Source organism: Kickxella alabastrina (assembly GCF_025024165.1).
Source record: "Kickxella alabastrina strain RSA 675 chromosome Unknown BX661scaffold_3, whole genome shotgun sequence".
NCBI lineage: Eukaryota > Fungi > Kickxellomycota > Kickxellomycetes > Kickxellales > Kickxellaceae > Kickxella > Kickxella alabastrina.
In genome coordinates this window covers 939,883-965,322 of record NW_026251474.1, presented here as the reverse complement: position 1 = coordinate 965,322, position 25,440 = coordinate 939,883, and the positions used below count along the sequence as shown (strand labels likewise).

Below are 25,440 nucleotides of genomic sequence, written 5' to 3'. Positions count from 1 at the left end.
TAAATGAAAACAATACTATTATCGTTATTAGAATGCCCATATGGCAGCAGCAACAACCGCGACAAACCCAGCAAACAGACCATTATTGTCGACAGCCGTTGCCGCACTCGTGCGACTATCAATGGTCTTGATATTCTCTACATTTTCCTCTTGGCCATCATTGTTGTTGATGTCGCCGGTGTCGGTCTGCTGCCCGAGCTCATTCTGATTATTCTGGTCATTCTGATTGTTGGGGTTTTGGCCTTGGCCCTGGTTCAGCGTATTTGGGGAAGAAGCGAGCGGATTGGGCGAAGAATTGGCGGCGGCACCGGTGGGGGTGGGCTGCGGCTGGCCTGGGAACGAAATCCCAAGGAAATCTGGGAGATTGTCAAAGATTGATGCTGGGATGGACTGTGCTGCGGAGCTGGGCTGCTGGCCACTGCCATTATTGTTGTTGTTAATGGGGGCGTTGTTGTTTCCAGGGGCCGATCCGGTTCCGCCAGTGTTTCCAGGGGTCGATCCGGTTCCGCCAGTGTTTCCGCTCGGGAGGAGATCACCAAAAATATCAGGGAATGATCCTGTACCAGTGTCTCCTCCAGGAGTGGATCCAGTTCCGCCAGGGAATGAGTCTGTTCCGCCGGTGTTACTGCCAGGGAAGGCGCCTGTTCCGCCAGTGTTTCCGCCAGGAATCTGCTGCTGCAATTGGCGCTTGTACTTGATATGGCAAGGACCGTGGCTCTGGTGGCAGGGCTCCAACTTAGCGTAGCAGGGCACCTCTTCAGCATGGCAAGGGGCCTTCTTTCCGTGACAATCGGGCTGGCACTGCGATTGTCCAGCGATTGCATTGGAGACAGCAGCAAAACTAGTGCAGAGGAGGGTAATAGAGTAGATGAATTTCATTATTGCTTCTTTTTTCCCCCTATAGTGTGAATATGTATTGTTTTGTATTGTTTGAGTGGGCTTGTTGAGGTAGGTAGGACAGGTATTTCATTTGTTTATATACCGATTTAATTTTTGTTATTTGAGCCACATTTACATTTCATTTTGATAATTATTTTCCTTCATTATTTTTTTTTAGAGCAAGAGTGATGGATCTCCTGATACACTAGATGAATCAATTTGATTCATGACAAAACAAAAAAGTAAGTGGCAACGTAATATAGGTCCACACTATATTCCCAAGATCAATTGCATGTATCTCAAGAATATTTATTATTTGTTGACATCATGATACCCAGCGTCACATACAAAAGCCGAATAAAGGATTCCGCAACCCAACCCCAAAAAAGAAACATGATAAAACAAGTAAAAGTCAAGGGAAAACAAAAATAAAAAACAAGATTAAAACAGGAAAAATGATTGTTTCTTTTGGTCTTTGTGTGGACCGAATGCTGCATCCCCCCCCCCCCTTTTTTTTGGGTTGCATGAGAATAGAAAAAATAATGCAGCTTTTATGCAATGGCAAAAATAAAAATGGAAAAAAGAGAGCAGAAAGAGAGTGCAGAAAATAGAAAAACTGTTTGGGCTTTTGCATACAGTTCCATATTTTTTTATTGGGGAGTGATAATGACGAATTTCCAGGTCAGCTGAACAAAAGCGCATTCAAGTAAACGGAACAATTAAAAGATGAAAAAGGCGGAGAAGCAAAAATAAAATAACCTCTCCCCTCTCCCCAAAAAAAGGAGAGGCTTTTGTCGGTTTTCAATAGCATTCATCAATCTGTTTATCGACTTTGTGTGTGAATAAAAATAAAAGTAAAAAAACAAAAAACCGCCCCAATATCCCCTTCTCCCTTCTTTTTTATCTTCTTTTTGTTGATTAAAATTTCCAAAAACAAAACAAAACAATAAAAAACAAACTAAAACTGGATGCCTAATTTGTCGCTCAGCATTTAACCAATTTCAAATAGCTTTCATTTATTATTATACCAAATGAGAAGGCAACAGCGCATTGCACGAAGCACCAGTCCCCGGCGCGGAATGACGCCGCGGATAATGGAGCTCAGCCGACGACTCGGTGACATCGAGTTCCACGAACAGCCAGCCTCGCCGCAAACCAGCAGCAGCAATAAAGCCAAAGCCACCAATAGCAATTCGGTTTCCAATTGCAACATTTCAAATGGCACTAGCAGCATGCGCACAGCCATCCACGAGGAGGACGAGACACAGGAGCCGCGGCTGCGCGACCGGCTGCGCGTGCCGGCCAGCGAGCCCTCGCGGCTGGGCGGGCTGGACCTGGTGGAGCCGGCCAAGGTTGACACGCAGTACGCCGTGGACGTGGAGACCGAGGAGTACCGCGAGCGGCGGCGCACGCGGGGGTCCATCGGGTCCAACGACGGGTTCACAACGGACATTACGCTGCAGCAGCGGCGGCGCAGCTTCTCCAACGGGTCGCCGCCACTGTCGCCGCTGGGGGGCGCCGCCAACGCCAACGCCAGCGGCAGCAGCGCCGCGGCCGGGCGGCCCACTGGCGACTGCGAGCGGCCGCAGCGCGAGGCCGAGCGGCAGAAGCTGGTCAAGCTGACGCGGCGAATCCACGAGGACTGGGCCGAGGTGAGCGCGTCGCTGAAGGAGCTGCGCGTGCTGATTGCGGGCAACGGCGGGCTGCCTGTGGGCGGCGGCAGTGGCGCGGCGGTGCAGCGCGTCAGGGGGATGATGTGGCTGGCGATGCTCGAGGTGCGCGACATTGGGCTCGCCGGGTATGCGCGTGCGCTGCGGCTGTGCCCGTCGCTGAGCGCAGACAAGATCAACAACGACGCGTTCCGCACGCTGCGCGGCGACGCCGAGTTCCGCAGCAGCGTGCCGACAGCCGCCATTGTGCGCGTGCTCAACGCACTGCTGTGCGCGCCAGGTAAGAATTAAGCGATGCACGCGTGCGCCTGTGTTTGCGATCAAGCCAAATCAACTGATTATCTGCTGGCCCGTTGGCCTTTCTCCCCTCTCCCTTCCCATTAGACCGGTCGCAGGCCGACCCGCCGCGCTACGTGCAGGGCATGAACACGCTGCTGGCGCCGTTCCTCTACGTGATGGGCGAGGGCGCCGGGTTCTACGCGTACCGGCAGTTCCTGCGCAAGGAGTGTCCGCTGTACGCGCGGCCGTCGCTGCCGGGCGTCCACGCGTGCGTGCAGCTTATCGACGAGTGCCTGGCGCACACCGACGCGGCGCTGTACTCGCACCTGCGGCGGCACGGCGCCGTCGCCAAGATCTACGCGTTCCCCGCGGCGATGACGCTGAGCGCCTGCGTCGGCCCGCTGCGGCAGGTTGTGCGGCTGTGGGATTTCCTGCTGGCCTTCGGCGTGCACCTCAACGTCGTGTGCATTGTCGCGCAGCTGCTGTCGATGCGCGAGCTGCTGGTGACGACCAGCGCGCCGATGGCGTTTCTGCGGTCGTGGCCGCCGCTGCGCGCCGAGTCGGTGATCGGCCGGACGCGGGAGATCTACGAGCGGCTGCCCGAGGACCTGAAGCGCAGGATCAAGCTGCACGCGCACGACACCGCGCTGGCCGAGGCCTTGGCGAGCGCGCCGCAGGTGGCTGACCCGCTGGCGGCCGGCGCCTCGCTTAAGCGCGACCTGCCGCTGAGCCCCGCTGCGTCGGCGTCGGCGTCGGCGTCGGCGACGGTCCTGGCCGGCGGCGGCCAGGGCTTTGCCGCGGCGGCCGACGATGACGCGCTGGCGAGGCCGCGCGCCAGGACGTTTTCGGGGCTGGTGAAGCGGTTGCGCACGGCGCCGGTGACCAATGAGCTGATGCCGACGATGATGCGCGCCAGCGAGATGGCGCGGCCCAACTACGGATCGGGCGGGCTGGGCATCATGCACCAGGGCAGCAATGCCGCCGCCGCCGCCGCTGCTGCTGCCAGGGCGGCTTCTGGCGGGAGCATTGGCGGCAGGGCGCTTGGCGGCAGGGCGCTTGGCAGCAGGGCGCTTGGCAGCAGCGGCAATGCCAATGCCAATGCCAATGCCAATGCCAATGCCAATGCCAGCGCCAATGCCAGCGCCAGCGCCAGTGCCAGTGCCAGTGCCAATGTGGGTGGCCGGGTGGGCGGTGGCCGCAGGGTGGTGGCTGGCAATGCTGCCAGCATTGCCAGCATTGCCAGCATTGGCACTGAGACATTGTGGATGATGGAGCGCAAGCTTTCGGCCGAATACGTCGACTCTGGCGGCAGCAGATACTAGAATACTAGCCTCGCTTTTCAATCTGTCTTTTTTGTTTGTTTGTGTTTGTGTTTGTTTTATTTTTGTTGTGTCTGCGCCTGTACGGAAAATCCAAACCATCTTTTCCTTCTTTTCTTTTTCTTTTCTTTCTGGGTGAATAAACGCTAGCTTTTTTTCGAGACAAGCTGGAAAAAAAACCAATAGGAAAGACCAACTGGGGTGAGTTGGGTTTGCGGGTGAGCGATTAGCGGGGAGAAAGAGACTCAGACACTCAGCCAGGCCCCCATGTGCTTTTTATTATTTGTTATTTTTAATCGATATTGTGAAACTTTTCCTATTTGGAATAACCTCTCCCTCTTTTTCTTTCTTTTTTGCGTCTCGCTTCTTTTTATTTTATTTTATTTCTCTTTTTCATTTTATCTTTAGCTAGCCAGAGAAATAATATTGCTATCATTATCACTGTTCTTTCTTTTTCATTTAAATGTCTATTGGGCTTTCTGCCACAGACCATTTTCAGCAGCAGCACCAGCAGCAGCAAGGTAAAACATCAACGCATACACTATAAAAATAAAAAGAAGAAAAAAGACCAACCCAAATAAAGAACAACAAATACATAGCTAAACGTAAGTAGTAATTTGTTTTATTAATTAGTTGAAATGCTTCAACAGGCCGTTTACTCTGACAGCGTGCACAGCAGCAGCGTATCAACAATTCACTCAGCCTACGATACCGACGGTAGTCTCAGCAGCATGCACGATGAAGAAGCTAAACCCACCAGCAACAGCAGCAACAGAAAAAAAGCCAATGTTATTACTTTAACTCCGCTCTTAGAGTCACCCAAAAAATCACATGCAGCCATTGTTATTCAATCATTATGCCGTGGTGTTTTGGTTCGAAAGGAGTTTGTGAGGAGATTGAGGGATTGGCAGGTTTTGGCAATGAAGGGGTCGGCGAGTGTTATGCGAAGGAGGACTTTGAGGGAAGGGAGGCCCGAGGGAAGAGTATCTTTGGAAGACGAGCCGGAGAAGGAAAAGGTGCTGAAGAAGCCCGTGAGTTTGCCTGGGTCGCCTGGGTCGCCTGGGTCGCCTGTGGCATCTGTGGCACCTATAGCAGCTACGGTGCCTGTGGCAGCTACGGTGCCTGTGGCTCCGCTGTCCAAGTTTTCACCGGTCGTTTTGCCTCCGCTTCCGCAGGGTCGCGGGTTTTCTCCGTCAGCACCAGCCGCGCCGCTGGCGCAATTGGCGCCGCTGGCTTTACTGTCGTCGTCGTCGCTGCCTACGCCGCCAGCAGCGCCCGTTCAACGCCGCGGACTGAACATCAGAGGCTGGTTTCATAGACAGTCGTCGCCGAACAAGCGCAGTGGCATCAGCAGCAGTGGCATCAGCAGCAGTGGCATTAGCAGCAGTGGCATTAGCAGTGTCGGCATTAGCAGTAACCCCGCATCGTTGGACCCACGTGCGTTGAAGATCAATTCACCGAAAAGTTTCAAAAAAGTAAGTTTTAAAATCTTTTGTTTTTTCCAACCGCTTCCTCCCTCACCCCCCTCCCCCCGCACACTTTTTTTATTTTTTCTTGGGAGTATTTTTTCTCCTTGTTGTTCGACGCCTTTACGTACGCACACGGTTTTTTACTACTGTCAATTTCTCCACGCCACGCCACGCCACGCCACACCCACCTATAAAGCATTTAATTTAATTTTACTTTTGGTTTTTTGGTTTTGCTATAGCTGCCGGCGCTAAGTATCCGAGACAATGGTTTGGAATTCGCAGGTGACTCGCCCATAACGCCTTCACAGCCATTGGTTGCGCACAAGCTTTCGTCTATTTTCAAATCAGGTTTGGGTTCATTTCTTTCTAAATCGCCTATGCGTCAACACCACCACCACCACCACCAAAACTATCGCAATCAACTTTCCGAACCCCTTATTTCCCCTACTACTACTTCTACTCGACACGGCCATTCGTTATACTCCATTGTTAGTTCTCCTCCTAGGTCTTTGCTACCGCCACCGCCACCGCCTAACTCGCAGCCTGCTTATAACACCATTGCTGGTATGCCGCGATCCCCATCGGCTTTTTCATCAGAAGCAGCAGCAGCAGCTGGAGGAACATCGGGGGCAGCCGCTGCACTCGCTAGTGGGGGTAAGGCTGGGAGCTCGCCTTTATCGAGGAATGGATCGGTCAAGTCGGCAAGGGTTGTGCGGTCGGACTCGATAAAGTCTATGATCAGTAGGACTGCTCCGGTCATGGCGAGGCAGGTATCGGTGCCGATTATGCATCACGATTCAGAATCACCTGCGGATAAGTCTGCGTCTATGGCTTCTGCCACTACTATTGCGCACAGAGCGGCGGCGGAGGAGGAAAAGGCGGCGGCTTCGGCAGCGGATACCGATGATGATATGGGTATTGCCGCGTCGGTTACGAAGATGGCAACTACCCAGATGCCGCCATCCTCGCCATTGCCTGCTCTGCCATTGCGGTCTATGGGTGTAGAGTCGGACAACGAGATTGAGATGGAGACGGACGACAATAACGATACTATCGAGATCTTGTCTGATTACGAGGCTGAGGCTGAGGCTGAGGCTGAGGCTGAGGCTGAGGCTGAGGCTGAGGCTGAGGCTGGGGCTGGGGCTGGGACTGGGGTTGAGGCGGAATCGCCGCGTCACCCCATTGAGGATGTTTCCATGACGGAGTGTGCGCTAATGCCGCCATCGGCGCCTCCGATGCCACCGTTGTCGTCGTCGTCTTCCTTAGGGTCTTCTGCGCAGCCCGATACTTTGTCGCTGATGAGTTGCAACAGCGAAGCTAATGTGGGTGGCAGAAGTAGCAGTGGGACTTACGAGACATCCATGTCGGGTGGGGGCACCAGCATTATGGAGAGCCCTGTGGCACCGTTGTCCGGTGCGTTGTCTGGGCCGATGGTTGCGCCTTTGGGCTCATTTCTGGCTGGCCAAGAGACGCTGGATGCTGCCGCGCTGAGGCTGTCGCTGAGATTGTCGTCTGACGCGTCTTGTTTTGGGCAGTTTGGTCTGGCTGCTTTTGCTGTGCAGCAGCAGCAACAGGATAAGAGTATGGATGCGGTGAATGAGGAAAAGGAAGAGGAGGAGGTGGGGGCGGCGCCTGGTAAGCATGGGTTGCTGCCGTCTAAGGGTGCACCACCGTCGCCGTTGGCTGTGGCGACGGCGAAAGCAGCGGCGACTGCGGCGGCAACTGCTGATGTTGCTTCGGCGGCGAAGACATCCGTGGCAAATGCTTCTGTGGTAAAAGAGGAGGATGATGATCCGATGCGGTCTCGATTGCGGTCACTGCGGTCTCGGCGGGCGTCCAAGGATATGGACACTTCTACTGGCAGAAGTGCGTTGTCGGCAGCGCAATCAGTACCATCAAATTCTTCTACTTCTGCGAGCGGCATCAGCAGTAGTAGCAGCAGCAGCAGGCGGTTCAGGGCATCGCTATCATCTAAACCTGACACACCAGCGGCTGGTGGGAAGAAGAAGCCGGTGACAAAGATGGGACCGATGCAGTTGGACCGGTTGACCAAATTGAACACACGGCGTAATTCGACCTATATGGCTTGTCGGATTGAGCGGTATAATGTGCAGAGAGAGGGCAAACGACCGGTGTCGCCGTCCCTGATGATGCAGGTGAAGGCTCAGGAGAAACGCATGATGGACGATGATGACCGGTACTCTATATATCCATCTTCCGGCGATGAGGACGATGAGAACTATGAGTATGATGATGGCGATAATGAGCTGGAGGAGCCTGAGGCGTTGGAACTAAATCCGGTAAATGAAGGTGAAGGGATGGAGGCGCTGATTGGCGAGGATATTAGGCCTTTGACTCCACTGTCGTTTTCTGATAGCGAGGACGAGATTTTTGTGGATACGGAGGGGCTGGAGAGTAAGAGGAAATCCATAGATCTTAGTGCGAGCCTGCAACAACTGCCACCGAGCAATGATTTTGGCGGTAATGATACTGCCAAGGATGTAGCAATATCAACGACCGGGCGGAGTAAGAAGCAGTGCCGGCGGCCCAAAGTCCAGTGGGGCAGCAGATCCACATTGCGCACGCCCTGGATTCTCAACACGCCCATTCCTGAACCGCCTGAGAAGAGCAGCATAAAGCCTATTTTGAACGTACTTGAGGATAACAATACTGGTGGATTGGCTGACTCTACCATGTCGGTGGCGGAGGCGGTCAAGACTGCTGGTAATAAAAAGCCTGGTGCTGCGCATGTTCTTAATGTCGTTCGGGTCGCTTGTATCACGTATCCGGCACCTCCGCCTGAATCTTTATCGTCTTCTGAAGAGGAGCTGTTTGTAGATGCTCTGGATGAAGACGATTATGTGCCTATTGGTAGGAAAATGACTAGGCGAAGTGCTGGAACTAGAAGACATTAGATTTTTTTTCTCTCTCTCTCTCTTTTTTATTTTTACTTTTTCATTGCTGATTATCGAATTTTTTATTCTGATTTTATTTATTTATATAAACTTTACCAAAAAAAGACTTTACAAAATTTTTTGGTATTTTATTTTAATTATTCATCAAGTTTTTTATTTTTCTTGATTAGTGTGTCTAATTGTTGTGCTTCTTGTTGGATCTGGTCAATACGTGTGCGTGAATCAATAACTTGATCTGTGGATGAACGGATTGATCGAACAGCAGTTATGAGATTTTTGACAGGCTGCAAGTCCGCAGGCAAGGAGGATGCCGGTACAGGGTGTGACTCCAGACGGAGTAAGTCTTGGGTCATTTGGGTAAACGAAAGAGTTGACGACATTTTTTTTAATTAGTTATTTATGTATTTATGATAGAAATAATAAAAAAAATTATTTTGTTGCAAATATGACTTGATTATATCATTACTGCTGGGTAGAGTTTACAGTATGGGGGGCAATAATCTTATACACCTGCTTTTGAATATTATGTACAGACCTCCAGGTGCATCCCAGGACCGACAGATGGCACATTGGAGGAACTCAAGAAGCGTGTAGAACAGCCATTACCAGGACAAAAAAGCTGGACTTGGATATGGGGCATGGCTGTCAGGAGGCTGACAAAGGACAGGTACACAACGCTGAGCAAGAAACCCCAAGGTAATCATGTAAAACAAGCAACAGTGTTTATAAATGAGATCATAGAGATAAACAGCATGATTGGTACAAGGAACAGTACGGCCTTCGGATCAAATGGGAACCAAGTGGATCCTTGACACCTGAGAAAACGCCGATTGTTGATGAGGACTCCAATCTCAACAAACACCCCCAACTACCAAATCTGCGACAAGGCAAAGATGACGGGCCTGCCAAAGTGGCCGCGGGCAAACACCAATGAGGACGGCAGATATGCACACTAGCTATCTTTGCCACGATTGATGCTCTAGCTGGAAAATCGAGTGCTCGGGTTTAATTTTACTAATACTCTGCCGGACACTTCCACCGCCAGGCAATTAGACCCAGGTCTGGATAGTATTTGTTTTAGTGGACATGTAGCCAGGTTCTGCAATAGAGCTCATGAGAGACAAGGTGGCCTGGTAGACAATCAATTCTATTCATCAACTTTAGTTCGTATCTTTTACTTTTTTATATCTCGCTTAATGCATGTGATAACTTCTTGTTTTTAGCATCAATGCTATAAAGCCAAATCGACAAGCATGTCTTATAGCGCAACTCTTGTGTAAACCCTGATTAAAAGTTAATATATGTACACCATTTCAATATTTTTTAAATTTTATACATGCAAAGTGGTGCAAAAATATATTAAAGTTCAGGATCGAGCAATGTTTTTGAATTGTTCTATATAATTAAATGAGAATTTAAAATAGACAATAAGAATATGTACCCAATACGCGGAAAACATAAAAGTAAAAGATTATCATAGGTTCTAGCCTGAAGGTAATACGAATTTAAACTGCACGAACTATATAATCTTTTAAAGTGCATGAGTAATAATAAAATACTTATTGTTGCGAGGATACTCAAGCTGACCAAAAAAAAACTAAGCGCGGCAAAATGCCATTGTCAGCCCTAACTCCCCAAGCCGTGGAGCTGTATTAAAAAGAAACATGGTCATCGGAATCATCATTGCTGGTCCTAGACTCTTTGCAGAAATTAACTGTAATCACGTGTGTATCACTATCAACCCTCCTGTTGGCCGATGAGCCGGTTAAACTGCTGGGCTCTGCGTGGCTCTGCGTGGCTCAAGTTGACTGAGTGATGAGGCTGGTCGAACGCCGAGCTCTAACCACTCTCATTGACCGTAACGAATGCTGTGGCCGAGCTCGAGTCAACCGTATGCAGCGGCTGCGGTGCAGTGCCTGTTTTGCGCGGACCCATTGAAAGCTCGTTCCACCCGGGAATCGGCGGGCCAAGCATGTAGACAGCATCTGCTTCATCCATTATTGTGGAGGGGCGCGGATTACATATAACACTGTACAATGGCTGGCCATTAGTAGGGGAAACCCGCAAGATGGCCAATGGCACAACGGCGTAATACTCCATCATATAGCGAACCATAGTGCTGTAGCTCTGCCCAATATAGTGGTCTGGCATGACCAGTAGGTTAAGCTGACCGGGATTGAACGGTTTTATAGCATTGGCCTCGGGAGTGTCGGTCAAATGGCTTAACGTCAGGTGCCGCAGAAAATCCACCGTACGTAATTTAGATCGCCTCTGGCACAGCAGTGTGTCCAGCATGCCCGGTACAAAAATACTGCCTTCCAAGAATGCGCGCTTGAGCAGGGGCTCACCCGAAAGTTGCGTGTAGTCAAGGTACCGGATATTTTCGATATTCAGCAGCTCGGTCGTTATAAAAAAATCAGTTCCACAGAGCGATTGTATATTTACGTGTGCCAGGATGGCTGCTGTGTCAGTGCTGGTAGTGCCGCCAATACCCATATATGTGCGTTTATTGCATGTGCCCAGCACAATGGCTTTTAGCGCACTCTCGATATGTGCTCGCTTCAAGTCTTCCAGTGCTAGAGGTGTGCCATGCACATGGTAGACGTGCGTGAATTTTTGAATTGCGAGCTTGCACTGATTGTCTGGTTCGCCTGGCGATAGTATGACGATGCCGAGACTTTTGTTTGCAAAATCACTTTTCAGCGCTTGCACCAGTAGCTCAATGTTGCGCGGAAATGAGTTGCTGGTATCACAAATGACAATGTGGCCGTGTATGTCCTGCGGTACCAAGTTAATTTGTCGCCCTCCAAACTCAAACTGGTGCGATTGCGTTGTAGCAGAGGTGTTGTCAGTAAACTCGGCTTGCGGAAACGGGCTGCTGTGGACAGAAGTACCGCCGGTACTGCGTTCTGAAAAACTACATGGGTTTGGCATGGATGACAGTGGATTGGCTCCAAAGCTTAACCCATCCGCGTCGGTGTACTGCATGGCTCTCGGCACAATTTTGGTTCTGAGAGCCTTGCGATCATCATAGTCCATATCGTAGAACATATAATCGTCTTCGGTCGATATATAAAAAAGAATGTCGTTCTCTTGCAACTTGTAGTTTCTCGGTGCTAACAAAGTCTGGTAGTATCTGGGCTTGGAATCAGAAGATATGTTATGCCCTGTGTGGCTGGGTAGAGAGTGCAATTGGGAGGAGCCGACGCCTAAAATCAGAATGCCAACATGGTAGTAATTGTGTATCGCGACCTCGAAAAAAGGTTTTCCAATGTCACTTTCGTCACAGGTAATTGTATGTATACCCTGGTGGAACCCGTGGATGTAGCTTTCAACCCACCTGTCTTCTACACAATGCTTGCCAGACAAATGTACATTTGGTTAGTTTTGCAGGTATTAAATTTGGAGGGTTTTTAACACTTTCAATATTCATATTGGGCATCTTACCTGCTGATTTGGCAATGTTTTCTTCCAAGGCCCCCGAAAGGTCCCAATCCGCATGCTTGGACACTGACGTTGACAGCATATATGCCAGAGCGGCAAACCCGGGCGTAGCACAGTTTTGCGCCATTATCCCCATGCGCATCTCGTCGACGCACATTACACGGGTAGTCTGCGGGTACGCTAAATGAGATATGCTGCCTGGTAAAAGGGTCTGTGCAAACACCTTAATCTTGGGCGACAAGTTTTTCCGCCGCTTATCTGTCTGATGCGCTTGATTGCTGGATACTCCAAAAACGCTCACAGCCATCATAGTCATTCTAGTACCGACGTCTTCTTCAACGCCAGATCCAGGGCTGTGCTTGTCCGCCAAAATGTAGACGCACTTGGCCACATCAACTCGTGCCTTTTTGAGTGCACTGAAGTCAGTAGCGTGGCTATAATTGTAACAAGAGACAATTGTGTTTAATAATTAGGCTAACAAGCAATGCAGACAAATCATGTTTGAATAGATTACATTTTTTGTATTAAATTTGTACTTACCCTTTGACATAGAACACATGGTTAACAAATTCTGGCTCCTGCAGCATCGCCTTCATCTCCATGGACGGCTCGTCGCTGTGCAAAATGGCAATTGTCGAGGCGAAGGTAATGGAATCTGATCCGATGATATATTCTTGCAGAAATTTTCGAACAGGCTCGAGCTCAATATGCCCGCATACCACAGTGTGTCGCGAATACTTTGGAAGCGCTATAGACCTGTCGTATGATGATGTCTTGAGTGCCAAATTAGCCAGTTTGGTTGCTCGCGACGGCAAGAGAAAAGCAATCAGGGCGATGATAAAAATGGAAAGTATAATCGAAAAGACGTTGAGCGGGATAGAACCGCCTGGATTCAACGAATCGATGTCTTCTAGCTTGCGAACTACACATAAAAAAGAATATAAAAATATAGTTTATCAAACAATTTTGTTCAGTAAAGTTGTCAAATGTCGTGGAGCATTAATTGGTATGATATTTTGCATATTGCAATCATTCCCGATTTACTTACTGACAATAAAGTAGATGGCATCGAGGAACGTAAAGCTAGGAGATTGAGATTTTTTGAACTGACTGAACCAGTTAAGTCCGGAGTGCACAAGGCTTGCAAAAAAGAGTATACTAATGAGTATGTCTCCCGCAAGGGACACAACCTCCTTTCTGATCAAGGATAGACGGATGTACTTTTTCGATGCTGCAACAATTGCCAGTAGCCGCTTGAACGCATAAAAAAGCCTAAGAAACCGAATTGGATAGAATATAACCTACACAGTTTTCAATTGTTAATACTTTAGTACTTTAGTATTGAAATAGCCAATTTAAAAATAATAATATTACATATAGTTTTGTTTTTTATTTACACTTACCATGGTCCCTGCGCTCATGTAGCTGTTGCGCACAAACTCGCTGTCTGTGCTTATTATAAACGCTGCTACCGGACTGACGGACGTAAAAAACACCACGACATGCTCCAATTCCAATATGTTCTACTGAGGAACGCATACTTTGCACTGTATTGGCCCAGGAAAACGAGGGCAAGCACAAGCTCAATAAGCCTGTTGGACTCTGGGATTCTGGCCGGGGTTTTGTTCCTGTCCACATACGTAGAGTTCTAATTAAATTGTTGAATGAGTGCTGTTTTAGCTAGGTGTTTGTCATTCAAGCGCAGTGCCACCTATTATAAATTATTATTTTTACTTACAATAATGAAGATTATGCAAAGAGCAAGATTAAGCGCAAAGTCGGCCACGTTCCAGATTCGACTGGAAATTGACATGTCGACATGCTTTTGAAATTTAATTCCAAAATATCTTAATAAAAATTTATATTTCCTATAGGTATTTGCTCCAAACATGGTGAAAAATGGATAAGTATGTGTTGGTTTGAAAGAATAGTCAAAGATGAAGAATAAAGCCAAACTGTTTTAGTTTTGTTGCGATGTAAATTTATTTTTTACGAATTGTTTTATTTTGACATCCTTTAGAAGCTGAAGATGGATGCAGCGACATGCATTTGAACGCATAAATTTGCAGCAAAGTGGCCAAAAGGCCATCAACATTCAACAATAGTGCGAGATTATTATCCGAACAGGCCCAAACAATGCAAACAATGCAAACACACAGGGTTTAAAAATTAAATTGAATTAAATTTTATAAGAAATTTTTAGCGAACCAAAGCATATCCAAGTGTGTGATATGTGTAGCTTAGGCTGTCTGATTATGCGCACAATAATTTTTTATTTTTAAGCACCAGTCAAAAAGTATGCGCAGTTGGTCTGCTGGCTTCTCAAGCTATACTAAAAATACCTGACGATTGTTAGAATACATATGCGAATTTTTGACAAGCAGTGATTTATTCAGGTTGTTGAAAGCAAATAGCTTTTTTTATTGCAAACATGTTCTTGTTCTTAGTGGTGGATCTTGTACATTGGCGCAGTTGCCAATATATTATTTAATCGACACTAAAAAAATCAAAAGTACTTGTTGGCAAACACAAGCTTTATAGAAAATATATTTTGTGACGCCCCTTGTCCTCCTCAAACATTTATTAATAGCTTGCAGAACATACAAAAAACAGTTACATACAATTCACAATTGTATTGTAAAACACTTATACACGGACAAAAGATAGTTGGATAATTGATATACATTCAAATTGCATAATCAAATGCATAATAAGTTCCATACGATAGAATGACACCCACATGTTGAAAAGATTAATTATTTGTGTACCTTTTTTGTATTGGTATTTTGCCAGCCATTCTTCAAGCTAAACTGATTAGCTTTTAGTTCATGATTTTCTACTTGCTTTATATTTTGCTCAATGTATCTATTTTCTTTCTGTACCGAGCTACTTTGCTGTATTAGATTGATTGAACATACAGAGGAAATCTTCATTTCGCACAGCGGTAATTGTTAGGAATTATTAGTTTTTCTTGTAGACATATACCAAGACGTGACTGGCTTCTGGTTAAGCATATTTTTAATTTGCAATTAAATATTAATTACGAGGATGACGGTAAAGATGAGCAGAGGGGATATGAAAAATAGTGGATTGATCACATTCTTTCTGTTTTCGCTTTTCGCTTTTTCGCCTTTCGCTTTTTTTTTCTTTCTCTTTTCCTTTTTTCTTTTCCAATTTGTTATTTTAAAGTCCTCATCTGCACTTTATTATTTTATAAATTTCAGTCACTCTTTCAACTTTCAATCTAAATGGATTCGTTTACAAAGTTCACACAAAACGTCAGCACGAACTGGACGCCGTTCGCGTCCAAAGTCGGGCGCAGCCTGACGCAATACAAGCAACTGGCCACTGAAAAGCTTCAAAGCAACGTGGAAACCACAGCTCTTCCCTCAGACTACCTCCAGCTGGAAAGGCAATTCGAAGCAACACGTCAGCATACGCAAAAGCTACTTCGCTTAGCCAACCATTTTATCACCCCGCCGGCATCCCAATACGACATGCAGGCTATTCAGCAAACTGTTAGCTCTCTGACAGCAAAAATAAACACTGCCGCCACTGCGGGTAATTATGGTGGTGCAGCCAGGGGTTCGGTGGTGGCGGATGAGAAGGTGCCGGGGACTGTGGAGCATGGGTTTTCGAGAGAAGCGTTGGAGTATTCGGAGAAAATCGGATTGGAGAATCCATTGGGTGCGGCGTTGTTAAGTTCGGGTCGATTGAGGAAAAGGTCGGCGCTGGAAGACTGAAGATGGACTCTTCGGTGCAGAGAGGGTTTGTTGGGCCCTTGGATGATATGCTCAGGGGTGGAATCCAGATGGCACAGACTGGGAGGAAGGAGGTTTTGGCTGCGAGACTGACTTTGGATGCTGCCAAGAAGGAGTACCGCTCGGTTGCTGCTGTGGGGGCGGATGCGCAGAGAGCGGCAGTGGAGAAAGCTGAGGATCATTTTGTCACGGTTATTGAAGAGGCGATGCGGCTGATGAAGGCTGTGGTGGAATCGCCTGAGCATCTTGTATTGCTCAGTGGGTTTGTGCAGAGCCAGTTGGCGTACCATCGCGAGGCTGCCGAGTTGCTGGCTGATTTGGCGCCCGAAATCGAGGAAATCAAGGTCACGCAGGAGGCCATTTACCGCCACCAAGACATGAATTAATCAATTAATTAATCCTTTTATTATATTTTCAGTGTTATAAATGGAATTTCAAAAATCTACTTTTTCAACAGTTCAATGTCGCGGCTGCGCTCGGGCGTGTCTGAAAACAGCGCCCGCACCAAATGCACAAGCTCGTCTGCTGAGAAAACATCCAGGATGCCCGCTCTGTGCCTGGCAACGATGTCCGCACGCGATATTTCCAAAATATCAGCCAACTGCCGGAGCCTCACTACACCCTTGCCCTCATTCACTTCCTCCATTCCACAGCAGCCATCAATGCTCGCACCAGCGCTCACCCTTGACATTAGCTCTCTGTACGGAGCTGTGGCCTTTTCATCCAATGCCAGTTGGTTTGAAATGTCCAATACGTCACGACAATACTGGCTGAGCAACTGCGACTCCTCGACGCCAATATCCTCAAGCACCATGATGGAGTCCACCGAGGACCGACACACGGCGTCGAAGCAGTCGCCTACCGCCTCGGCGTATACATATGGGGGCGTGGCGGAGGCCGAAGTGCGCGACTAAGTTGCAGGAGCGTGGATTGTGCTTGCTTGACGTGTTGATGATGGGGACCGGTGGGCTGCTGGTCTTTCGAAGGTGATGACGGTTGTAGGATCGATGTCAGATCCACGGGTCTGATTCCTAGACGGAACTGGTCAATCAGCTTTAGTTTGTGCGCTTGTGCTGTGTGCACGTACGCTGAGATACAAGAGGACCAGCAGTCATTTTGATTTTGATTTTGATTTCGATTTTGATTTTGATTTTTCTGGGCCATGATTGCAGTGTGGTGAGCGCCATAAAGACAGTCCAAATAAAACTGCCATCCCAACGCTGGCACACGCAGTAACGCCGCCGCATGCACACTGGCAAACACCACACGGTACAACACCATCACATCGCACACCAAAATAGCCGATACCTCAGCCAATGATGCATCCAAAAGCAACTCCTGCGCAAGCTCAACGAGTGCCCGCATAGACTGCGAAATCGCACACCGTGGAAACACACAAATACCACGGCCGCTGCTCTCCTCTTGCGCACTAATATTATGTATCTCGTGTTCTGGCATCCAGTATGTGGCAAAGCGCGAGTCCTCGGCTAACTCGCGCGTTTTCCCCAAAGCCACTGAACGACGGTGGTCGGTATATAGCTGCGGCAGTTGGTCGAGGGCCTCCGATATGGGCATTTTGTCTTTTGATGCGCTGCTGCTGCTGTTGTTGCTGCCACCCATTGTTTGCTGCCATAGCTTGCGCTCGAAATTCCACAGCACGGGCGCCACGTCATCAGCAAATGCACTCAGCTCGTTCTGGTTCTCAGGAATGCATTGCAGCAAAAACCGCTCCAGGACAATCCGGCCAATCTCACTCAGGAACTCGGGCGAGGACCACAGAGGAATCTGCGGGATCTGCTCACTGATAAACGCCAAAGCGCCCAATATAGCGTCGCACAACGCTGCCGGGCTACTCCCAGTATTGCCCCGATTGTTGTCCGACAAAGACACAATGTACTCTGGCACAAGCGGTGGGCCGGCGGCTGCTTTGGTTGTTGGTTTGTGATGCTCATGGGCGACTGGCTCAGTGGGCGGACGAACTCGCTGATGAAATGCTCTGCAACGGCAGACTGCACGGCAGCCTCTTCGCGCAACACGCGGCAGCAGTCGAACACAGCCGGGTCTACAGCATTAATGCGCACGGTGCCGCTCTCAATCCCAACCCCAATCCAAATCATCCCAAGCACGCGCTCAACAACCTTATCCCTCAACACGGCGCGCGCCAAAACCAGCCTCGCCCTTATCCTTTCGCCCAATGCCCCGCCCATTTGGCCCCCCTCTATTTCACCCAATAGCTTGGCAGCCTCCATTGCGTCTCCTCTTTGCTCATCAATGCCTCGAGGCTGTGGAGGTTACTGCGAATAATGGAGAGTGCTTTAGAGCATCGATGACTGCGCGGTTTCCATCGAGCTGATGCCGGATGCGGTGCTCCCGTTGGGTGGCTGCGGAAAGTCGCTGGTAGATGCTGGTTTCGCTATCATTGCTTCCCAGGTGTCTTGGAGATTGTCGACGCCGCTAGCAGCGTGCTAATAGTTTGTGTGCCCTGCTGGCGTTTGCTAGACTGCTGGTGTAGGTTTCGCTGTTTGTGCGCAGCGTGTCCAGGATGTTTGTCTATGCACGTGTTGAATTCAATGAAAGGGTGTTGTTTGAGCGAGATAAAATGAAAAAATAGAAATTGGACCCGAATTCGAAGTTTTTTCCTTTGCTTGGCTATTATGTCTTATTATGTACCTTGGTCGGAGTAGGTGCTGGTCGAGTGCCAGGGACAGTTGGCGTGCTGTGTCCAGAGTCAGCTGTAGCTCGGGCTGCGTTCCGCCATCCGCCCTGGTCTGCAGCAGATTGACATACGATTCCATCATAAATTAAAACAGCAATCAGAATAGAATAAACAAAAGGCAGCAAATTAAAGAGAAAGGAAGAAAACAAAAAACAAGAGCGCATTAAAATCCTGCCAGCAAGCGCCCTTTCGTCATTCCTTCTAGCCTTCTGCCAGCAACCAAAATAAAATAAATCTGCTGATCAGATCAAATAGGCCGATGCCTCGTCATCAGACATATCCTCAGGCCCGACCTCCTCGTCGTCCAGCCTTCTGCGCTCCCGCTCGGTGCGTTTGGCGGCCCTCTCCCTCGACTTTTTCATTTCGTCCAGCGTGTGCATGGGCAGGCTCAGCACGCTGGGCAGATCAACGCCCGCGTCACGAGCGCTCCTCAGCTCCTCACCAGCACCAGCACCAGCACCAGCACCGTCCAGCAGCTCTCTCCTGCAGGCCTCCAGCCTCCTTGCGCGCTCAAAAGCCGGCGGCCCCCCACCACCACCGACGCCGGAGCATCCGCCACTAATTGCGATTCCGAATCACACCCCCGCCGATTAGCGAGTGCCGAAAGCAGCCCACAATATCGCCGAAATACGCCGGCACCGAGTCCTTATCAACCTCGCCCTCCCGCAGCCACGGCACCCACCGCAAGGCATCGGCGGCCAAGCTCCGGAGCGTCCCCTCGACATGCGTCATTAAATGCGCCGCACTCACATGCGCATGCAGCGAAACCAGCCGCACGAGCACCAGCCGCTGGGAGTGCCGCAACGGCCACCCACACACATGCTCCAGCGCCAAACTCACAGCCAACCCGCTGACGGTGCCCATGCCAAGCCCCGTTGTGCGCCCGGTGGAATTCCCCAGGGCGGCCAGGTCTGTGGCCATTTCGACCATCCTGCTGCGCGCCGCCCTGCCCGAGGCACTGCCGAGGAAGCGCAGCAGATCACCGGCGAGGTCGCCCTCAGCACACTGCCCCGCGGGGCCCGCGCGCGGCGTAGCTTTTTCCTTCGAGGCCCTGAAATGCACTCCAGTATCCAGGGCCGCTCCCCCTCCCCTCCCCCTCACCCTGCGCCTCGCCGTGATGGCCGGCTGCGCACCGCAGGGCGCAGCCTAGGATGCGGTCAACCAATCGCTCAATGCACACGTGCGCCGCGGGCCGCTCCATGCCAACGGCAGCCAGCCCAGCAACCCGCTTGCCGCCGCGCCAACCTCATACAGCGACACGCCCGCTTAACCGACACGTCTGCCATGCCCAGCCCGCAGCGGGCCTCAATGCCAGCCAAGTACACACAGCCTGCAACCCACTTTGCCATGCGCTCCCCAAACACCCACCCACCGCCCTCCCCTCCTCTCGCCCCTCCCTTTTCCGCCATCGCAGCACAAACAGCCTCGGTATATATGCGCTCCGCACGCTCCGCCAGCCCAAGCTGCCCCAGGGCTAAGCACAGAGCAGCGGTCTGCTCCTTGGCCTTCCACATGTGCTCCCTGCTCCACCGGTTATGCAGACGCGGCAACCTGTCTCTGGACAAAATGGCTGGGTGTGGAATATAGGTGGTGCCCAGGGGGTGGGTTGGCTCAAAGTGTGGGTCGTTAGTTATGGTGCCGCAGTTTGTACAGTATTCCTCGGTGCCGGATGTGGTGGCTGTTGTGTCGAAATCGCGAGAGCCGCAGGACATACACTGCTTGAGTGTGGGGGATGCGGTGGCTGTGCTGGCAGTGTGCTTGCGTTTAGACATTTTTGGAGATTTTTATGATATGCCGAATGCGATGGAATAGGTGTCTTGGATGTAGTAATATATATACCCAAATATAGTAGTTGCGCAGTTTATCTTTCTATTTATTTTTCATCAGCACGTAGCAAAAGCCAGCCTTGTAAAAGAAACCCATGGCTTTAATTTATGGCTAAATGTCAGATGGTTTTGATACAGCCGACTATTACTTGGCGCGATTGGATGACATTTAAGCAAGCGCAATGAGCAAATAGCACATTATGCCTATAGCCAGACCTAGGGCCTCGCAAAATAGTGGCATACTGCTGTGCCACAGACAAATGCCATCAACCGGATTGGCTGCTGTGGATCTTTGCACACAGCAGTATATTTAATAATCCCCCGATGTGGTGAACATTGGTTGCTCAAGGTATATTAATTTTATCCTTGCAAGTGATGCCATAGTGCACATTTTTTTATTTCCACCCCCCCCCCACCCCTTCCTCCACATGCTCAGCTAATAGCAGTTAGGACAAAGACTAATTAAATTATGCGTAGAATAGCACAACCATACGCACAGTACGTTCACATAGCACCACCAAATAATAAACTCATTTACCCGAGTAAACTGTTTATATTTTTTGTTGGTCAGAAATTACATGGCAAACTACTGGGGGAAGGGGGTAGTATTTCAATATCTGACCCTTGGCATGCAAGTGGAATGAATCATATTTGGCACACAACACACAAAATAATTTTAAAAAATGCACATACACTATATTTTTCACACAAACCGGCAAAACATTCTTGGCAAATAAGCCGAAATATGAACTTATCTGCATTAAAGCAGACAGCGTGAACAGAGCTATCATTTAGCAAACAGCCTGTACAAGTTTTACTATGTTAGAATGCGCTAAAAATAATTATAATAATAATAATAATAAAAAGTAGTTTGCTTAATAATGGTAACTATCGACCATTGTGTTTAAAATTTTACTATATGGATACAAGTAAGGTTGTGTGCAATTATAGCTGTTTGCAGCGCAGTTTTGTCAAAATAGAAATAGACGCAAAATGAATATAATATTAACATGATTCATTTACATAAAATAAGCATTGTCAAGATAAAAAGTTTTAATAATTTTCTAATTAAACGAATAGACATTCATTCAAAAACAAATTACATCGTACAACTTATTTTACACACACTAGTAAAATTGTTCAAAAAATAAATGTTTCTTGACATTTTTAGTGATTTTTCGGGGTAAGAGCAACTAGCCACTGTTACGCAGCCCGAGGATATGGAGGTGGACGCTGAGGGCAAAAATCATGAGACAGACTCTCATCAGCTCACAGATGGATCTGATATGGACCAAATCACAGGAGATCAAATTAAGCGCCACAATTGACATCCGGACATACTGCCTGTCCCAAAATGGATGTGCTGGGCGCAAGAATACAGACATGCCAATTATGCCATATCAGAGACCCGGGTTACGTTCATAAGGACCAGTTCTCGCAAACGGAGCACACAACTCCCAGTGAGTGCCACAAAGACATTGAGACACATATAAGACGAGGCCAGCGATAATAGCACTTTAGAAACACTAGTAATAAAAATCTTTATAATTTCACACCCATTTTTAACGCTATTACAGTAGTGCTCCCTACCCCCTCTTACATAACACCACTCACATTCTTTTTTTTGCTGATTTTTTCTTCACCACTTTTCCATTGATTCCTTTTTTTAGCTTTTTTATATTTTACTCTTATGTGATGATTATTTTTTATTCTTATTAAATTATACATATATTTTCCAGTCATTTTCAAATCGACAGCATCAGTACCAACAATTGCTCGCAGCACCCTCACTTGTTATTCTTACCTACATGTTATTTTATTTTTACTTATCCACTTGCTTATGCCCATTTTCTGTTGTCTCCCTGCCATTAACAGCAGTTGCAAAACACACACCCATATATTTGGTTTGCTCGCTTTACTAATATTTATTGAACTCTGTACATACCCTTTATCATGCTGTTGCCAAAACCACTTTTAATTGCTATTGATTTTCCACTTGCCTTAACTCTTATTTGTATTTTTAATCTCCAACTAGTTAATACAACTTTAACTTAATAAGTAATTACTTTGTCTTTTTTTATGAAGGCCTGTGGAACTATTTATATTTGTTTTAATTAAGTTGTGAATATTAGGCCATTAAACTGGGAGAACTGTATTAATCTTTAAAATTTTCAGTTTTGGCAGGGAAGTAAAAAAGCATTTCGCGCTTTTTCGCAAAATTTAAATAATTAAATAATTAAAAATACAACTATTCTAAATGCCACAGGCCTTGAAAAAATCACAAGGTGACTACTGTTGGGTTTGGTTAAAGCTATATTAGCTACATGGGAGTTGAGGAATACAAGTGATAAATTGGGCGAGCAAGTAAGAATGCTGTTGTTAGTATTGGCGTTGGTGATGGTGTTGGTGATGGTGTTGCTGGTTATTGGTTGATAGCAACCAGCTTATTAACCAGCCTTGGCTATTCCAGTCAAACAATCAATCATCAATAAGTCCTACACAGTGCTAAACAAAGCAATTTGTTCTTCACCTTTTCCAGTGAATAGCACATATATTCAATAAATTTTAATACATAATATTTTATCTCTATACGTTCACAGAATGTCTTTCCCAGAATTCAATAATATTATTTTGATTAGCCACTGTGATTTGTATGTGATTGATTGTTTGGGTGGAATAGCCAAGACTGGTTAATTAGTTGATTGCCATCAACCAGTACTAAGGTGGCACAATAGTTAATCAGCTTTAATCATTAAATCGAGTTTTTTTTACTTGTTTTATAACTTGTTCAGTGGATCTTTTTTCTCTATTGAAAAGTTAAAAAAAAGTGGAATAGACTAAAAAAAAGAAAATACTTAAATACAACTCTTGGAGGCAGCATAGATGTCCACATTGATTGTACCATGCACAGAAAGCAAATGAAAAAGTTGGTGGTTGAGTTGTTAACCCATTAGCAAAATCAAGATGGAAATTTCTGATGAGTGCAAAATGTCCAGTTGTTTACAGCTGCAATTTGTGTAGCTCTAAATTTGATAGCGATACCCAATTTCCAGTTTATTATTCTTTTTTCAAAGCTCTATACAACCAACGAATGTGCGTGTGCAAATGCATATATAGCTATTCAAATACTATTCTGGCCAAGTGCGGATATGCCTCTTTATATGTCTCTACAAATATGGTACTTTCAAATTCCACATCTGTTACAATAGCTTTTGTCAATGATGGAAATGCCATTAATAAATATCTTTGGTGATCATTATTTATTGGGCCAGACTCATTGTTGGCAGCACTATACATATGCAGCTCGACAATGCTTGTTGGAATTGGCTCCACATTGTCAAGCACAACTTTGGACTTGCTATCATACACAATATTATCAACTAATAGCTTTGTTAACTTTGGCGTTTTGGAAATCAATTTGAGCAGCATGTCATATTTTATTTCTGTTTTAATCTCCAGAACGTGGAGGTTGGTCCACAGGATATGCTGTGGGCACAGCTTTGACATATCCGTGTTCAACACAAACTCTGTAAAGTTTATTTTATATGTATTCCCAAAGAGTACATTTGTTGCTTCGTAAAAGTCAGCCATATCGCTGTTAAACTCCATAGTCGCATTAATTTTGCATGAATTAATCTTTCCAACGCCCGAGTTTATGAACATTTTTGTTGCCATGTATGACCCAGAAATATTCAAACTATCTATGTGCGTAAAATTGATAGACGCGTTGATAATTCCATTGCTGTATTTTATGCCGCTTAGAGATATTTTTCTTGCTTTGGGCATGTGGACGGTAAACTGCTGCTTACCAATCAACGTGTTGGATTTAATATAGTCTGCCACAGTTCTTTTAGAATTTATTCTAACATGCTCGGCCACAAAGCTCCTTAGCTTGCCAAATATAATTGTTTCTGAATCATTGTGCTTGCGAAGCTATTCCAAGTGAACTGTTTAAATTCCCATTTATATATATTTCCTCAATATTTGCTGTATTCACTCTAGGCAGCGGCATAATGTTGGTGCTGTCAATGTTGACAAAAAGTTGACTGAGCTCGGGTGAAAACGCGTAGGCTGTAAATACAATAGGAACATAGCATTGGTATTTTTTCAGTTGGCTGGCGTAGCTGTTGGAAACAATAGTGCAAAAATGCTTTTCATATTCATTACAGTCGCCAAATGCCCGAATGTTTAGATCATTGATATTGGGCATCTTTTTAACCAAGAATTTAGCAAACATGGCTGTGGATTGCATATAATCGGCACTATTTATTATATCAGGCATTCCCGTGTTGTAAGATCCAATAATCGTAATATGCAAATCTTTCATAACCAGCCAATTGCCAGAATCGTAGGTAGTCAATTTTTGGATTCTGCTAACTGTCACATTTTTGATATCCAGGCCAGCCAGTCTTGGAAATAAAGTTGTTCGTCCATCACTGCTTTTGGGCTGGTCTAGTACAAACTGCTGGTAATCCAAATCACTATCATCACTGTCCCAGCTGTATTCAATGTTCAATCTGTCGAGGTGCTTGAAACTTATTGTTTTGGATGCAGTTTTATCTTGAAGCATGTTCCACGAAAAATTAGCGTCCAGACCGCTGAGCGTAGATATCTTAGCGACTCGGCAAATATTTTGGGAAGGCTTCTCAGAGCGTCAGAGTTAGCTTTGAGTGACAAGTGCGTCAGCTCATGGGAAAAATGGGGTTTGGTGAATGCGACTGGATGCAAAAAGCTAACATGGTTAGTTTCTCAGAATACAAGTTAAACAGGGTATTGTAAAAGTGGGCATTACGATTGCACTCACCTTTACCCAGTTTTATTTGGGTGATCTTCGGCATGCAATGCTTGACAATGTTAGCCAAAACGTTGCTTCGCTGTATTAATTCACCCGACTCCTCATACGAAAAAACAAACTCGCGCACATCGACAAGCAGATTTGTGACATTTGGCCACTGGTACTTCTCAAAGTTCATAGTATACACCAACAGATTGAATGTTGGAACAATGATATCCAAATGTGTGAGCAATGGAAAGATCAACTTGGATGCATTGCGTGTTTCCTCGATATCCGGCCCTACAACAAAAAACATTTTTAAATTGCGCAGCTTGGGAAATTCAATATTTGTTTTGCAGGTATTCGCCAGTTTACTCCATGAAAACGA

General features: G+C 47.1%; 9 protein-coding genes across 9 annotated transcripts; 4 read left to right on the top strand and 5 right to left on the bottom strand.

Moving 5' to 3' along the window:
* Nucleotides 1–27: 27 nt before the first annotated feature.
* On the bottom strand, nt 28–1,404 carry BX661DRAFT_217526 (uncharacterized protein; the record flags this gene model as incomplete). The annotated part of the gene is made up of 2 exons (XM_051538782.1): nt 1,228–1,404; nt 28–898 (listed from the first exon to the last, which is right to left on the bottom strand). The coding sequence occupies exons 1-2, from the start codon at nt 1,374–1,376 to the stop codon at nt 28–30; spliced, it is 1,020 nt and encodes a 339-aa protein (XP_051394346.1). The 5' UTR covers nt 1,377–1,404.
* Nucleotides 1,405–2,513: 1,109 nt separating this feature from the next.
* Nucleotides 2,514–3,460, top strand: BX661DRAFT_135499 (rab-GTPase-TBC domain-containing protein; the record flags this gene model as incomplete). The annotated part of the gene is made up of 2 exons (XM_051532656.1): nt 2,514–2,829; nt 2,934–3,460. Coding segments are annotated over 2 exons (843 nt in total), but the record flags the coding sequence as incomplete, so codon positions are not given.
* Nucleotides 3,461–4,824: 1,364 nt separating this feature from the next.
* Nucleotides 4,825–5,546, top strand: BX661DRAFT_177879 (uncharacterized protein). The gene has a single exon (XM_051534752.1). The coding sequence runs from the start codon at nt 5,004–5,006 to the stop codon at nt 5,463–5,465; it is 462 nt and encodes a 153-aa protein (XP_051394344.1). The 5' UTR covers nt 4,825–5,003; the 3' UTR covers nt 5,466–5,546.
* A 1,143-nt stretch (nt 5,547–6,689) lies between these two features.
* Nucleotides 6,690–8,635, top strand: BX661DRAFT_177874 (uncharacterized protein). Its single transcript, XM_051534751.1, has one exon. It carries the CDS (start codon nt 6,813–6,815, stop codon nt 8,529–8,531), a length of 1,719 nt encoding a protein of 572 aa, XP_051394343.1. The 5' UTR covers nt 6,690–6,812; the 3' UTR covers nt 8,532–8,635.
* Nucleotides 8,636–8,641: 6 nt separating this feature from the next.
* Nucleotides 8,642–8,930, bottom strand: BX661DRAFT_177873 (uncharacterized protein). The gene has a single exon (XM_051534750.1). The coding sequence runs from the start codon at nt 8,909–8,911 to the stop codon at nt 8,669–8,671; it is 243 nt and encodes an 80-aa protein (XP_051394342.1). The 5' UTR covers nt 8,912–8,930; the 3' UTR covers nt 8,642–8,668.
* A 1,440-nt stretch (nt 8,931–10,370) lies between these two features.
* BX661DRAFT_169053 (uncharacterized protein) lies at nt 10,371–13,788 on the bottom strand (the record flags this gene model as incomplete). The annotated part of the gene is made up of 7 exons (XM_051533490.1): nt 10,371–10,802; nt 10,977–11,740; nt 11,979–12,409; nt 12,516–12,897; nt 13,024–13,115; nt 13,517–13,623; nt 13,714–13,788. The coding sequence occupies 7 exons, from the start codon at nt 13,786–13,788 to the stop codon at nt 10,371–10,373; spliced, it is 2,283 nt and encodes a 760-aa protein (XP_051394341.1).
* A 1,311-nt stretch (nt 13,789–15,099) lies between these two features.
* Nucleotides 15,100–16,135, top strand: BX661DRAFT_177869 (uncharacterized protein). The gene is given in 2 exon segments (XM_051534749.1): nt 15,100–15,699; nt 15,714–16,135. 2 exon segments carry the CDS (start codon nt 15,224–15,226, stop codon nt 16,120–16,122), a joined length of 885 nt encoding a protein of 294 aa, XP_051394340.1. The 5' UTR covers nt 15,100–15,223; the 3' UTR covers nt 16,123–16,135.
* Nucleotides 16,136–18,608, bottom strand: BX661DRAFT_177867 (uncharacterized protein). Its single transcript, XM_051534748.1, is given in 6 exon segments — nt 16,136–16,594; nt 16,648–17,577; nt 17,590–17,683; nt 17,713–17,954; nt 18,238–18,254; nt 18,407–18,608. The coding sequence occupies 6 exon segments, from the start codon at nt 18,532–18,534 to the stop codon at nt 16,179–16,181; spliced, it is 1,827 nt and encodes a 608-aa protein (XP_051394339.1). The 5' UTR covers nt 18,535–18,608; the 3' UTR covers nt 16,136–16,178.
* Nucleotides 18,609–18,617: 9 nt separating this feature from the next.
* Nucleotides 18,618–19,826, bottom strand: BX661DRAFT_177866 (uncharacterized protein). Its single transcript, XM_051534747.1, is given in 5 exon segments — nt 18,618–18,961; nt 18,985–19,010; nt 19,034–19,503; nt 19,586–19,697; nt 19,711–19,826. 5 exon segments carry the CDS (start codon nt 19,799–19,801, stop codon nt 18,695–18,697), a joined length of 966 nt encoding a protein of 321 aa, XP_051394338.1. The 5' UTR covers nt 19,802–19,826; the 3' UTR covers nt 18,618–18,694.
* Between the last annotated feature and the right edge of the window lie 5,614 nt (nt 19,827–25,440).